We start from the raw sequence: 15473 nt of genomic DNA, 5'->3' as shown, positions 1-15473 counted from the left end.
CTCCATTTCTTTCCACGTAGAGTGGAGGAAACAGTGTTTTGTAGTAAATTACTAGGACGCCGGTCTCTGGTTATGGCATGTGCACGGGGACGGTTCTGCTGCACTGCTAAGGAATCTGCAGACATTCGTCCACATTTATCTCCTGCCTCTCTTCTGACTCTCCCACCTCAGGTGGGCATGCACAGAAAGCGGCTGCTGGGGTTTCCAGTTAGGGCCGTAATGGGAACACGACTCCCGGCTCTAGGGACCGCCTCTTCCGCTCCATTCTCCAGGCAGTCTGACTGGCCACGGGGGCTGGGTCTCTGTACAGTGCTGTCTACAACGCTTTAGAAGGACTCGGACCGTTGGCTCAAATCCCTGCCGGCTGCAGCTATGTGTCCGCCGCTGCCCGCTGCGGGGGTGTTATGGTGACACCATGCCGACAAATACTCACGGAGCTGAGCACTCTGTCCTGAGGATTTTAAAAGCAGCTTCAGCTCAAAGAGCACCAGCGCCACGTGGACAGCGTGGCAGCGCAGCCGCTCCATGCGGAAGAGGAAAGCAATGGCGGCTTCGAACTGCGCCGTCAGGAAAAGGACTTGGAAGTAGAGGAAGGGCTGCTGGTTCACCGTGAAGTGGGACTCGCCTGGGGGACAGGAGGCAAAGCTGACTCAGGAGTCGGACGATCAGCAGCCCTGGCCCCAGGCCGAAGCCCTTGCTGACGGGACGAAGGGGCCCTGGCAGACACAGTGGACGGCCGTGGGAACCACGACCTGGCTCCACAACCTTGTCCAGCCCTCACAACACAACTGGCAAGTAGGGTCGTGCTGTAAACCCAGACCGCCTGCACTAGGGGGGAGAGGAACAGAGTTCAGGACCTTAAAATGCTACGTAAAAGAGGCTGTTTATCTCCTTCACCCTGGTAACACTCAACAAGGAGAGGAAGGAAGATTTCAAAGAGGCTTCAGTTCACTCAGATTCCCAGGTGTGTGAATTCAACAAATGCTGACCACTCGTTGGGATCTCTTCTTCCCAGAATTCTTACACACCCCCATCTGTGCTCAGGTACAGTCCTTACGAGACCCACAAGGAGGTAATAGCCAAGTCCTCGCTGTGTCTCTCCCTGAGCAAAAGTCTACCAGAGCAGTTCAAAGAACTAGGGAGAAGAGCTTACTGTAATACAGGACCACGTTAATCACGTACACTGCTGAAGCTCACATGGCCTCTACTTGAATTTAAAATCACTGTTTTGTTGAGTTAGGCTTCGAAGACCCAGAGTTCAGAGATGAAGGATTCTCCCACAGGAAAGCTAAGCTGTGACCTTAGGGGGACAAGACAGAGAAGGTGGCTCTGTTTAGGATATCTTACCATAGTCTTCCAACAACTGCTTCTGGAACTGTGAAAGAGTGAGCCTGTCTTGTGGGGAGCTGGTGCCGTCGTCGTCGAAACACACTTGGTTCAACTAAACCCCCAAGAGAAACACACGCATTGGTACGAACTACTTCACGAGCCAGGCACGCAGAGCCGTGGTTGCTCGGCAGCTCGAGCCGTGCTCACGGCTGTGGTGACTGCTGGGGAATCACACGACAGAAAACGGGCTCAGGAGACAGGAAATGTACCAGTCCTAGCCGCCTACTGGCGTCACACATTAAGCAGGTACAAGCTGCATGCAGCACACGAGCAGAGGGAAGGGGTGAATGCCCTGTTCGGGCACAGGAAGCAGCGCCTGCCTTAAGCCACAGGTAGTCCTCGGTCTTGTCAGCTACTTCGCTCTGGTTGTCGGTGATGTCACATCTGCCAATGATGCAGTACACGGCCCGCTTGTAGGGGTCCGTGTTGTTCCTGAGGGCCCTGCGGTAATGCAGTCGGAGCTTGTTTTCCGTGGCTGGAGACAACCTAAAGACACAAGGGAACACACAGATACACACACACACACTGAAGACCCTCAAGGGCATTTGAAAGCACCCCAGGTCCCAACCACGTAACAGAGTTAGGAAGGCTTCCTTCACAGACACTGTCCCCAAGCGTATCCCCTGGGTACCACCATTTTAACCTGACGTGCAGCTACCAGCCACCTGCGTCTCTCTGCCCACCGGCTTCCTCCAGTCAAGACCTTCAGGGGCAGGTCAGAAATGCTGGGGAATTAACGCTCCAGCCCACTCCCCAGCAGTCCTCAAGCCATGACGGACCAGAGTGAGCCTTCCCTTACCTGTCTTAGCTCCCCTCTGGCCCCCTCACTGCCTTGTACATGTAAGCTACTTGCACTCCAATCCTTGCCTCGGGGTCTCCTAAGCCATGAACCCTACTCTACTATGAGCAAGACAGGGGCTTATGGTTTAAGATGATCTCTGGACATGACATTATTCACACTACCTAAAAAACTGCCTTGAAAAGTATCTCTAGCACTCCACAGGAGAAAATGGAGTGACCACCTTTTCTTTCAGATACATGTACGTATATTTAAACTGGGTTTCAGTGAATAAGAACTTAAGTCCAATTGCATTAACTAACAAAATCCAGAGAAAAATTAATCCAAGCAGTTCCTTAATGGAAGAGAACTAAAAGCAAACAAAGAAACCCCGTCACTTAGTTTCAATGATTACATTTCAAAATTACTAACTTTTCATTCTAGCCTTTGAGCTACAAAGTGTGTGACAACATTTTCATAGTGGGCCAAACGGAGAAGCACCAAATGTTAAATGAAGTGGAATACAAGAGAGTTTCATTTTGTAAAGCATCCTTGATGCCTGGGGTTTACAGAGTAAGTCAAAACATGCTCCCAACCACAGCCCCTCCCACCGGTACAGAAAAATCCCCAAACACAAACACATGTAAGTCCAGACAGCAGTATCAGAGCGGGGCTCTTTTAATGTTCCCAACTGCTCTTCCCAAGACAGTTCTACTTGCTTTCTAAACTTCATTTTTTTTTCCAGGCAGGAACTTATTTTGAGCCATGCACAGGGTAAAAGGGCAATGCCAGTGGAGGCCACCCTGCTCATTCCAAGGGGCTTCTTCTGGATGTACCATCTAATTCACCATACCTTCTGTCCTTGCTGTTCATGTACTCCTGGAACCAGGTTTTAAACTCTCCCAGCTGGTGCTGGGCTCGGTTAACCACCTGTGAAGCGGCAAACAGGTCCCCACAGCGCATGCAGTAATAAATTAATGCCCACACAGGATGGCCTTCCACCTCTCCATCCTAGAAGAGGAAAGATGCTCAAATAAACAGGCAAACAAAGCTAACTGGTGGCTTTCTGATGCACTCACCTCTCCTCACATTAAAGTCACTTCAGTTTCACAACAACCCTGTTAGGCGGGGACCATTAATAGCCTCCTCCTCCCTGTGTTACAAACAAGGAAACTGAGGGAAAGGGATGTGAAGTAACTTGTCCAAAAGCTGGTAAATGCAGTCTGGCTCTAGAGTTTTTCCTCGAGAGCACTACGTGCCCCAGGTGACTGATGGCCAGCATGTGGGTTCACTGTAGAATCCCAGTAGCCAGTATCTGGGTGACATGTTCTGGGACAACTCACAGACACTCATTCTTGCAACCCCCGCAAAGCAAGGGCTGAAGACGTTTACTGAGCAGTAAGAGACCATCATTATTGCACTTGAGTTTATAAAATGTTCACTATTAATGACCAGTCAAATGGATACCGGCACTCTCATTCATTCGTCAGTTGTCCATCCACTGACTATCTTGGTTTTGGACACAGTGCTAGGCACCAAGGAGCTGAGAAGGCAGCCCCATTCCCAGTCTCCCTGTACTCGAGCTTATCTATCCTCAAAATGGTTTTGTCATCGTCTGCACGGCAACCTGTGATTACTTTTCTCTCCACTTCTCCCCAACTCCTCCAAGGAGGTGGGTCTCAGACTTCCTTTCTTGGTCCCTCAACCCTTCCCCCCACAGGACTTTTTCTAAAACCAGATCCGAGGGCGCCTGGGTGGCTCAGTTGGTTAAGCAACTGCCTTCGGCTCAGGTCATGATTCTGGAGTCCCGGGATCGAGTCCCACATCGGGCTCCCTGCTCGGCGGGGGGTCTGCTTCCCCCTCTGACCCTTCCCCCCTCATGCTGTCTCCCATTCTCTCAGATAAATAAATAAAATCTTTAAAACAAAACAAAACAAAACAAAACAAAACCCCAGATCCGATTGTGTCAATTCTCCACTTAAACCCCTTGAGCTCTTTACATCCACAGTGCTTAGGCTGGTACTCCAGATCTTCACCTGCTGGCCCTATGTTTGCCAAGCCCTGACACATGCCTGATATGCTAGATACTCTTTCCTTCCTCCATGTATGTGTTCATGCTGTTCCCTCCACCTGAAACATCCTTTTCCAAGACCTCTAGCAGATGAGCCCCTATTCTTTGAGGGCAGTGCGAACCTCACCTCCTTTATGAAGACAGCCTCCTCTGTATCCCACCACCCTTGGCATAAAGCTCCAGTTTAGTGCTGTGCACACGGTATAAAAAACTGTAAGATAATTCCAACTGGACTATGAGCTGAAAACAGTCACATTCTAGGAACTATACTGAACTCCAATCTTTCAGATGTTTGAGCCAACAATCTCAAGAGTCATCCCTGACTCTGCCTGTCACACCCACATCCAAGTCTTCAACAAGTCCTACGGGGCCTACTTTCAAAATACGTCAAGTATCCAATGACATCCTCCCCCTGTGTCTTCCCCCACTCAGCTGAGCAGCCACCACCAGCTCAATACTAGCCTCCCAAGGTCCCCCCAGCCTCCCTTCTAGCCCCACACTCTGGTCTCTTTTCCATACAGCAGTTTGCAGACATAACCTCATTTTAACTGCAAATGCCTATCTGAGAGAGACTGCTTACAGGTGTGTAACTCACCACACAGAGAAAAATGCCAGTACCTGAAGTCCAGGCAAGGGAGCCGGAAGTTTGATGTTCAAGAAACTTCGAACCAGCTGATAAGTCCCAGGCACCCCGCCTAGCTGGGCCTGATGCAAGTTTCCAAAGACAGTCACAAGGGTGTAATTCTTATAACTGGAAAAATTGAAAAGAGAAAAAACCGAGAGAGGTTGAAAACACATATACATATCTATGTCCACATCCATGCCATTAGACTGTGAACTCCACAGGGCAGGGCCTGGACTTCCAACCTCACGCAGAAGAGGAAACCGTGCATGCTTAATGAAGCAAACTACATTATTTACCCAGTGGGGAGCAGACCATCATAAAGATTTCTCATCGCCATGAATACTCAGAAGAATCCCTAGAGGAACATAACTGTGGACTTCTACTGAATTAAGGCCTAATGTGCAGACTGCTTCAGCTCACAGCTGAATGCTTTGGTGGATTCTTTTTAAATTTTTTATTTTGAAAAATTTCAAACCTACAAAAAATTAAAAGAATAGCCCAATGAACGCTCATATACCCTTTACCTAGATTCATCAATGTGAACATTTCTTTTTTTTTTTTTAAAGATTTTATTTATTTATTAGAGAGAGAGAGAATGAGAGAGAGAGAGCACATGAGAGGGGGGAGGGTCAGAGGGAGAAGCAGACTCCCTGCCAAGCAAGGAGCCCGATGCAGGACTCGATCTAGGGACTCCAGGATCATGACCTGAGCCGAAGGCAGTCGCTTAACCAACTGAGCCACCCAGGTGCCCCAAGTGTGAACATTTCTGTACATGTTTTATCTCTAAGTAGATATGTACATATATATACACACACACACACACACATACATATACACCCACTTTTTTTCTGAACCATTTGAAATCTGTAAAAACAAAACAAAACAAAACACCCATCTGCAAAAATACGGCAATCAGGGGCTACTTCATCTTTAAACACTGCACTATGTATCTCCAAAGAACTAGGACATTCTCCTACCCAACCTCAACACCATTATGACACCAAGAAACTGAACAGTAATACACTGTTATTATCTAAAATATAACCCACACTCAAATTTCCCAGTAACATCCTTTATAGTGTGTGTGTCTCCCCCCACGTCCAGGATCCAAGCGAGGAAATGCATGGCACTTAGTTGTCCTGCCACTTCCAGTTCCTTTAATCTAGGGCAACTCTACCACCATTTTTCACGACACTGACCTTTTAAAAAGAATCCAGGCCAGCTGTCTGGTAGCATGGCCCACAAGCTGGACAGTTTCCTCATGATTTGATTCAGATTCAACTTTTTGGCCAAGAATCCCCACACAGCGGATGCTGGTACTGCCCATGGAGCCCCACCACGGGGCAGGTAATATCTGGTCTGATCACTTGGTTAAAAGTATCGTTCACCAGATTTCACCACTATAAAAGTACCTTTCCCTTTGACACTGGTAAGTACCCTGTGAGGTAATACTTGAAAGTCATGTGGATATTCTGTTTACCAACAATCTTCTACCCAGTACTTGCAGTTTCCATTGCTGCCCTTGCTGAACCAATTATCACACTGATGGCTGCCAATGATTTTCTATCATTCCCTCTTTACTTAACTTGCTAGCATGCTTCTTTAAACCCTGCAAATCCTTAAAATCTGTAGTGTTTTTAAAGTGCTTCCATACTAAGATGAAATGGTTCTAGTTACAGATATCCAAACATGGGGTTAATATAATAAAGAACTTTCGGGGCGCCTGGGTGGCTCAGTCGGTTAAGTGTCTGCCTTCAGCTCAGGTCATGGTCCCAGGGTCCTGGCATTGAGCCCCGCACTGGCTCCCTGCTCGGCAGGGAGCCTGCTTCTCCCTCTGCCTGCCGCTCCCCCTGCTTGTGCTCTCTCTCTCTCTCTCTGTGTCAGATAAATAAATAAAACTTAAAAACAAAAAACAAAAAACTTTCTAAATATGGTTCTTGTCCAAAGCAAAACAGACGGACTCAAAAAAGTCAGGTGCTCCATATGCACAGAGATATTCAACACCAGATTAAGTAAAACAACAGAATGAGAGAGTGTGAGAGAGACAGAGAGAGAGAAACATCTAAATGTCAATTACACACACACACAAAAATAGACTCAATGGAATTTGATAGTTACAAAAAATGATACTGACCAAGAATTAAAAAAGCAAACTACATAAAACCACGTATTGTACACATTTGGATCGTAACTGTAAAAAACAAAATCAACCAAAATATTCATATATCAAAAACGGGGGAAAAGGAAAAGTGAAAAGATACAGGAGCCTCTGGATGTGGTATAGGGGACCTCTCCCCTTTTTGTCAAGTCTTTTGGCATTTCCCCAAATTTCTACAATAAGCATGTAGCATTTTTATAATGAAAAATAAACAAAATTCAATTTAACAAATGTAGTGAGTTCCCCCATCACTGAAAGTATTTAAAAGCAGAGGTTGGAAAAGAGATTAGAGGACCGAGTCCCGTAGCAGCCGGGACAAACAGATGCCCACTACAGTCTCTTCTGACTTGAATTAAGACAACCCATGTGCTGATAAAGGCCTAAGTTGAAGAAGCAGCCTGAATTCCTTTAGGGCTTAAGAAAAATATATACTGTTTTGAATCTGGTATGTAGCAGGGAACAGATCAACCAAACCTGTATTTTCTCAATATTTTCAGCCTTATATGCAAAAATCATTTGGGACTGGATCTACTTTGCCATGCTGTCAGTAGATTTGCATTGGCAAAAATACTTCAAAAGCGAGTATAACTGGGGCGGTTAAGTGTCTAACTCTTGATTTCAGCTCAGGTCATGATCTCATGGATCAAGCCCTGCGTCAGGCTCCACACTGAGTGTGGGGCCTGCTTGGGACTCTCTCTCTCTCCCCATCTGCACCAACCCCGCAAACGTTCTCTCTCTCTCTCAAATAACAAACAAAAGTATAATTATCCTGAAATAGTCCCTTCATCAAAAGAGGACAATGAATTCTTAAAAAGTATGCCACCAGGGAGTGACGCCATTAGAATGAAAGGACAATAAAGTTATAATAATTGTGGACAGGAAACTCCCAAGTAGCTCCAAGTGCTGCCAAAGGAATTAAGGGAAGGGGCACCTGGGTGGCTCAGATGGTTAGGCGTCTGCCTTCGGCTCAGGTCATGATCCCAGGGTCCTGGGATAGAGCCCCACATTGGGCTCCTGACTCAGTGGGGAGCCTGCTTCTCCCTCTCCCTCAGCCTCTTCCCCTGCTCATGCTCTCTCTGTGTCTCAAATGAATTAAAAAAAAAAAAAAAAAAAATTAAAAAAAGGAATTAAGGGAAAAATACAATTTTAAAAGACAAATAAATAAAATTAAATAAGCAAAGTGGAAAGAATAAAAATGAAATGGGATGGCTTACAAGATATAAAACCAAGGAATGCTTGATGGTGTGGTCAAGCACCAATGTTAAGGAGTAGGTTTACTAAAGAAAAAGCAGACATGGGCAGTCATATACCCATTAAAAAAAAAACCCTAAAGGTTTTTATATATTCTAAGAAATTTGGACTCTCTTGCTGCATGTAGCAATACTACAATATACATTAGGATCTTTATGGCTGCAGATCAATATATCCAAAACTTACATTATAAAAATTTAGCAAAGGCCTGAGAAAATACTTTATAAACTCTTTTGTGCCAATGCAAAGAAGAATTAAAAAAAAAATTGGGGGAGTTCTGGATTTTTCTTAAGGGAATGGAGGCTAGTCTGATGGTGTTCATCTCATGTAGCAATTGTGTATAATTATTACAGTATAAAAACCTACTCTCTGCTGTACCAAGTCTGAATTACCTCAGTTAATAAACAAGGAAACCTACGACTTCCTAACCAAGTATTATTTGTTGCTAAAGGGCAGCCACACGACAAGGGCACTGGCAGCCGCACAGGCTCACTGGAAAGAGCTGCAATTTAGCAAGTGTATTCAACTCCGCTTTCTCTTTTCCAAGTAGCAGAGAGGGGCCCAGCAGCTGCCTCTGAAATAAAGAGGGTCTGTTGCACACTCATGACAACCCCTGCTGGCAAATTCAGAGCTGGAAGGAGTGTCTGCAGGGAGGGATGAATGGCACAAGCCCTACCAACGAAGGGGATAATAGTTAGGGCATAAGGGCCCAGCCACAACCCCCTTGGTGACCAACCCCAGTTAGTGAGGAGATGGCAAAGCAACCCAGCACAAATCACAGGCGTTAGCAGCTGGGAAGGATCCAGATGCAGAAGGGATTAACAGAATAGAGCCAGAAAGAAAATACAGGTTCGAGGACTTTTGCTAAGGCTTGAAGGTGGTAAAATTACACACTTGCCAGGTGTAAAAATTAAAATGCTCAGAGAAAACAAAAAAGCCTAAGGAGTAATGGCTGAACCTCATTAGGGAACAGGATCCTGGCCCAAGGCTATGGCCTAATAATCCTGATGTCTCCATACTGAGGGCCAGGGAGCAGAGAAAGAAAAAAGGAAAAGTCTAACAGCGCTCCCACTTGCCATGATTTTATCCTGTTGCAGACACAGTCCTGGTAAAGAAGCATTTCTGAAAGCAGGATTTGACCTGTCAGCCTTGCTCAACCCTGTGCTATGGAGCACTTCGCCCGAGGACTACAGAACACATGAGAACGGGCTGACTCGCGGGGACTGTGAAGCCAGCCGCACCGTGCCAGGGCTGCCTTACCTCTGCTCCAGGTACGCCAAGGCCTGCCTGACAAACTCCATGCGCACTTCCACGCTGCTGCGGCTCTTCAGGGCATCACTCGCGGGCACCAACAACACATCTGTCATTTGTTTTACCATGGTCCACATGTCCGAGATGTTCTGCACATAAATGAGACTGCACGTGACAATGCTGCAGCGCTGGAGAAACGGTCTGGCTCTTCACGGCTCTGACCTCAAAGGCAGAGAAGGTAAGGAGCGGGAAGGGGTTAATGTCTTCCGTCTGAGGCCCTCAGGCTTCAGCTCAGTACAGAAGATGCACCTCTGCTCTGCCCTGCCACTGCCGGCGGCCGACGGGCGCCCTCCTGTCCTGAGCTGGCTTTCAGATCGATTACTATTCCAGGTCTGACATTACCACCCACATAATGAAGACCACACAACAGTAAAAGGAACACTGAATCTCAGTGGGTTATCCCTTACAAGAGAGTGAATACATTTATAATCGTCCAAAGCTCTAGGAGTTTAAAATCAAGTAGCCGTATTTCAGTCCTTACAAGGTCATTTGAGTTTCTTAAGGCTTAAAATAAAGAGTTTAACCTAAATAATATAGGTTTTGTCTCCGTGAGACTCTCCAGGGGCCATTGCTCTCATCCCGCTTTGTGAGTGTCACAGCCTCCCATTTTCTTTCCCACTTACTCCCTTTCAGACGCCTCCATGACAGCCTCCCAGGAAAGGAACGGCATTCTCTCCTTCGTGTTACCACCACACAGATGGGACTCCCTCTCCCCAGAATCCTCCTGGCTGTAAATCTCCCCTTAAAAATGGATTCCCTGAATGCTTTGCAATATTCTAAAGTTAAGAATCCTTGGAAGACAGCACTGATTGGAGAAGAGCAGGTTTACACTTTTTCCAAAGGAAGAGAGAAAATCCTGTTCTCACTGTCTCCCTCAGAAAATAAAACTGTAGAAAATCCACCCAAATGTGACTCTTTCTAGGTGGTGAGATGGTAGGTGGGTTCTTAACTTTATTCTTTAGATTCGCTTGCACTGCCTTATATTTTACTATTAAAAAAAAAACAAAATCAGATGCATCTTTAAGGATCATCATCATCATCTATGTATGAGTATTTGCTTCCATTATATCGTTCCCTCCTTTTCCTATTCCTCCTGGTCACCCACCAATCCACCCATCCACTTTCTTCCCCCTAGATGGAGAAAACTGGCCACGAATAAGAAGTGAGGGACAGGAATCAGGAATAAAGATGGGGAGTCAGAGCGGAAGGGAACCAGCAGCATACGAAGAATGCACCTAAAGACCACATCTGAGTAATGTTCAAGGGGCTCCCTGATGTGAAAACCGTATCACCTTTACAATTCAGCTCTTATAACAGAGTCCTAAGTTAGTCTGTCTAGGGAGGAAAACCGGTGAGGGAAGAGTTGAGTCTTGACAAGACTTCAAAGCAATACAGCTCAAAGACTTCCTGTGACCATTAACTGATCCTGGCTGGGCCTTCTAAAGATGCATTAAAAATACATGTACATGGCATCATCATCAAAAACCACCCCAAAGTTATTTAAAATAAAACTCTGAAGGACAATTAACATTTTATTCCATGGAACAGGGTGTCTCTTGAGCACATTTCTGCCCTGTCAGCAAGCTGCTAATCCCATCTGAACACCGGATGCCACGTTTCTCCTTGGGTTAGCTCCGGGCGCTACCTTATCATCCAGCTCTGCCACCGAAGCACAGAGTTCCACGAGGTTAGGCTGCAGGTGCCCATTTACAATCTTCTCGTTATAGATATAAATCTGAAATGAAAAGCAAAATAAATGGCACAATTTCTATTTTCTCCTCTTTTTAAAACCTCTTGAGGCAGTTCTGAAGCCAGCTTCTGCCCAACGCTCAGCAGAAGCTTCAGCCAACCTTTCCTTCCTCAGTGTGGCTGAGCCGTCCATCCTGCCTGGAGGGCAAGGCCTGTGGCCAGCTTCCCAGATGTGCCTTTGAAATTCGGGCAGCAGCATCAACACACCAAAGAGAACGGCCGCCCCAGCCTTCCTAACAGCTGAAGAGTGGAAGGAGGGTTGTCCTGGTAGAGGAGGACCACAGGCACTGCTGCGCCTCTCTGCCCAGCAGACCCTCCGTCCCAGCAAGCGAGGACCAAAGGGGAAGATGCGACAATGGGAAGACTTCCACTGCTGCTTCCTAAGAACCTGCGGCAGAGTCTGCTAATCCTTCTGGCAAAAGGACTGAATGGCCCCAAGCCAGGGGCTGGTGGCCAGAGTAAGGGGTGTCAGGTTGCAACCCTCCACGGGGTTTTAAGAGCAGTTGCTGCATGTCTGGAGAACCCGTTTCTCTAGCAAAGAATCCCTGCTCCTTAGGAAAATTTTCTTGAGAAAAAGGAACTATGTGATATCTAAGGTATGGAAAAACCACTATTACTTTGATTTTTATTGTAAAAGAACTAAAATAATGATGGTAAAAACCCGTGGGTTCTATACTTTTTGCATCTGAAGTCCTTGTCCTACCAAGGACTGAACAAAGTAGTGAGGTTAGATGAATCAGGACCCCACTGAACCTTATTTCCCTCTACTTTATCTGGGGGATAGTATCACATAGCCTCCAGAGGCATTACAAAGATGAAATAAAATGTTTTTTAAACTACAAGGTGGTGGGGCGCCTGGGTGGCTCAGTCAGTTAAGCGTCTGCCTTCAGCTCAGGTTATGATTCCAGAGTCCTGGGATCAAGCCCCGCATCGGGCTCCCTGCTCTACGGGAAGCCTGCTTCTCCCTCTCCCACTCCCCCTGCTTGTGTTCCCTCTCTCGCTGTCTCTCTGTCAAATAAATAAATAAAATCTTAAAAAAAAAACACAAAAACTACAAGGTGGTGTTTATTCACTCGATGTGCATTTATCAGGAGCCTTCCCTTTGCAAGGTAATTTGTTCAACACAAAGATTCTCCCCTAGAGGGGACAACCCTGTAAACAGATATATGACATGGTGTCCTGAAACTAGAAAATGTTTCATGGAGTCTTATTTTCACAGATACAGAAGACACATAGTTTCTCTACTCACAAGCTTATCATTTCATTAGGCCTAAATTCTGGTGGTGGCTGTGGCAATGGGAGGAGTCAGCCATATAACGAAGGTGAAATTTAAAGGATGGATGGGATGCCTGGGTGGCTCAGTCGGTTAAGCATCTGCCTTTGCCTCAGGTCATGATCCCAGGCTCCTGGGATCAAGTCCTGCATCAGGCTCCCTGCTTTGGAGGGAGCCTGCTTCTCCCTCTCCCTCTCCCTCTGCCTCTCTCTCTCTCTCTCATGAATAAATAAATAAGTAAAATCTTCTAAGAAAAATAAAAATAAAAATAAATAAAAGATGGAGATGTAGGGGCGCCTGGGTGGCTCAGTTGGTTAAGCGACTGCCTTCGGCTCAGGTCATGATCCTGGAGTCCCGGGATCGAGTCCCGCATCGGGCTCCCTGCTCGGCAGGGAGTCTGCTTCTCCCTCTGACCCTCCTCCCTCTCATGCTCTCTGTCTCTCATTCTCTCTGTCTCAAAAAAAAAAAAAAAAAAGATGGAGATGTAGCAGAGAGAAAGAGAGAAATCTAAATCTGTTTTCCCTTCTATCTTGATACTATTTTGTGCGGAAAAACAGCAAATTATAATGAAACACACAGGCAGCCAACACCGTTTTATCAAAAGGTCAATTCCAGGTTTGTACTGTCCCCTCAAGGTAGTTTTAGTCCAATAGCCTCTGTGTTCACCACAGAGCATCTCAATCCATCTCCACGCTACTGCATAACCATGATACACCATGCTTACCAAGGCAGAAAAGCATTGAGAAAATTTCTATCAACAACAAGGGGTGAAGAAAGATTTCTGATAATACCATCAGCCTACAAGGTAATTCAGTTAATAGAGAACTCCACTTGCTAAGCAGTGCAATTACTCGAGGCTTTACTATACCTGGGCTATTACTGCCAAATGCAAAATGAGAGGCGTTGGTCAATGTAGAGGGCAGATTTCCATTTTCCTAAGTCAAATGTGAGTCATTCTATTACCCAATTTGATGGAATTCTCCAGTGACCTAGGTGGTAAAACATTAACCAGTCCTCTGAACAAAAACCCAACTTGTTTTCAGGGTCTGACTTTCACATGAAGTCTTGGTTCTCTTTTACTCCCCAGAGCGCACACATAGAATTGTCCTGGGTCCGATCTTCTCTGAGAGCATGCTCACCTGCCGGGCGTACGCCATCTCAATGCTATCCAGAGAACTTCGACCAGGGGGTCCCACATCACTGATGTAACTTGGCTGTAGGTAAATAAACATGCAGCATTGTGATTAAGAATAGCATTTAGTCATGTAAAGAAAAAAAAAATCCTACAAACATACACCTGTCTTTAACAAAGCTGTGAAGTCTCTTTCATACTAAGACTTCTTCAAAATGAAGAATTTAGGGGGTTTCAATAGGACAAAACTCTCTTCCCATGAATACACAAGAAGGGAGCAGGCATGAGACCCAACTCAAAAATAACGGGAGGCTAGATAAGCTGTAAGGATATCTCAATGACTATTCCTGGAAATGCACATCTTTCCAACAATCGGATCAATCTCAAGCTCCATTTCCACACCATCCTTTCCCTCCATGTGTTCACACCAGTGAAGGTGTTGTTATCTGTGGGCTTCCTGTTTCCATTAATCATATCAGACAGCTGAGGGACTGGAGTGTAAAGGGTTACAATTCAGACATTTTCAATCCAAAGCCCACCCTAAGAGAACAGCTGCTGATTAACTTTCTACATCTGAAGATACAAAGCTAGTCTAAGCTGGGCAGTCATTGATTCAATCAGCAAACGTTTGCTAAGCGCCCACCGCATGCATAGCTGTGTGCAAGTCCACCCCCACGGGGATGACAACAGGGCAGCCCACAGAGCCTGTCCCCAAAGAGTTTCCCATCTATGGGGAGAGTCAGACACAAACAGATGGAAAAGTTTATTAGGCTTTTTTAAAAGAAAGACTAAAGTTAAATCTTTAGTTAAGCTTCATTCTCTACTGTAAACAAGTATGGTTCAAAATTAGGTATATCTTATTAGGTATATTCTTAAATTTCTACATTAGTTTATACTGTGCTATAGCAAATTCTTTTAAGTTTCTCCCATTGAAAAAAATGTAATGCTGTATCAACTAAAACAAAAAAAAGGAGTTTAAAGCAAGCAGGTTTTCTGGGAAACCGACAGAAGACAGCAGCAAAACTTGCTGGCACTAGCAAAGCTGGCAAAAGGAGTATTTGTGTGGGCAAGTGCTGGGAGTAGGTTGGCGAGGAGAGCGGGCAGGAGGCTGAAAGGTGAAGTTCTGGGGAGGAAGGCTGAGCCGTCAGGACACCTGGGTTCCGGGAGGGCCACTTCACTCCCTGACTTTGGGGTCTGGGGCGGAGCACACTCTCTTGGAGCCTCAGGTTCCCCTCAGTTGAACGAAGGGGATGTCCTAGACAACCTCAGAAGCTCCTCCTCTGCTCTGATTTTCTGCAGTCACTGCTATTAAAAGCTTGAAAGTTTACTGACCTTGGCAGATGCTGCTGGTTGGCCGACCCAATGATCATTTCAAATTCCTACCTCTCACCTCCACCCCCTGCCACCTTTTAGTCCAGCAGAGGCAGTTAAAGACACCTAACAGTGTGTTGGTCAATGTTTTAACAACTGGCTTGGGGAAGGGGCCTAATGTGTAGTGTCTGCTGGTTTCTGTGATGTGAAGACTCCCACCATGGCAGATGTCAAGCTATCCCAAGGAGCATCAGCTAGACTGCCAACTTTCTGAAAATTTACCTCTACGCACTACCGAATATACGCTTCCCCAGCTTCTACTGCAGGTGGGAGTGGCGGTGAACCCTAGTTCTAGCCTATGAGATGAAGCACAAGTCTGGAGTACATTCTGGGGACAGCTTCTGCTCTTCCTGATGAAGGGAAAA

The 15473-nt window shown here is 46.1% G+C and overlaps 1 protein-coding gene across 6 annotated transcripts in view; it reads right to left on the bottom strand.

The window, feature by feature from the left end:
* NUP93 (nucleoporin 93) overlaps window positions 1-15473 on the bottom strand; it is a 119007-nt gene that overhangs the window by 10497 nt on the left and 93037 nt on the right. For 4 of the 6 annotated variants that reach the window (XM_044911433.1, XM_044911434.1, XM_021705812.1 and 1 more), the window contains 8 exons: window positions 13745-13819; window positions 11229-11318; window positions 9533-9672; window positions 4857-4989; window positions 3021-3178; window positions 1710-1875; window positions 1348-1441; window positions 434-625 (listed from right to left, as the gene is read on the bottom strand). In XM_044911433.1, the coding sequence (XP_044767368.1) occupies window positions 434-625; window positions 1348-1441; window positions 1710-1875; window positions 3021-3178; window positions 4857-4989; window positions 9533-9672; window positions 11229-11318; window positions 13745-13819 (1048 nt within the window). The remainder of the gene's footprint in view (window positions 1-433; window positions 626-1347; window positions 1442-1709; window positions 1876-3020; window positions 3179-4856; window positions 4990-9532; window positions 9673-11228; window positions 11319-13744; window positions 13820-15473) is intronic. The other 2 variants (XM_044911435.1, XM_044911436.1) reach the window with 2 other exon arrangements.

The sequence above is a fragment of the Neomonachus schauinslandi genome, chromosome 16, assembly GCF_002201575.2.
Source record: "Neomonachus schauinslandi chromosome 16, ASM220157v2, whole genome shotgun sequence".
Lineage (NCBI taxonomy): Eukaryota > Metazoa > Chordata > Mammalia > Carnivora > Phocidae > Neomonachus > Neomonachus schauinslandi.
The sequence above is the reverse complement of the archived record's forward strand: the minus strand, read 5'-3'. Positions and strand labels throughout refer to the sequence as shown.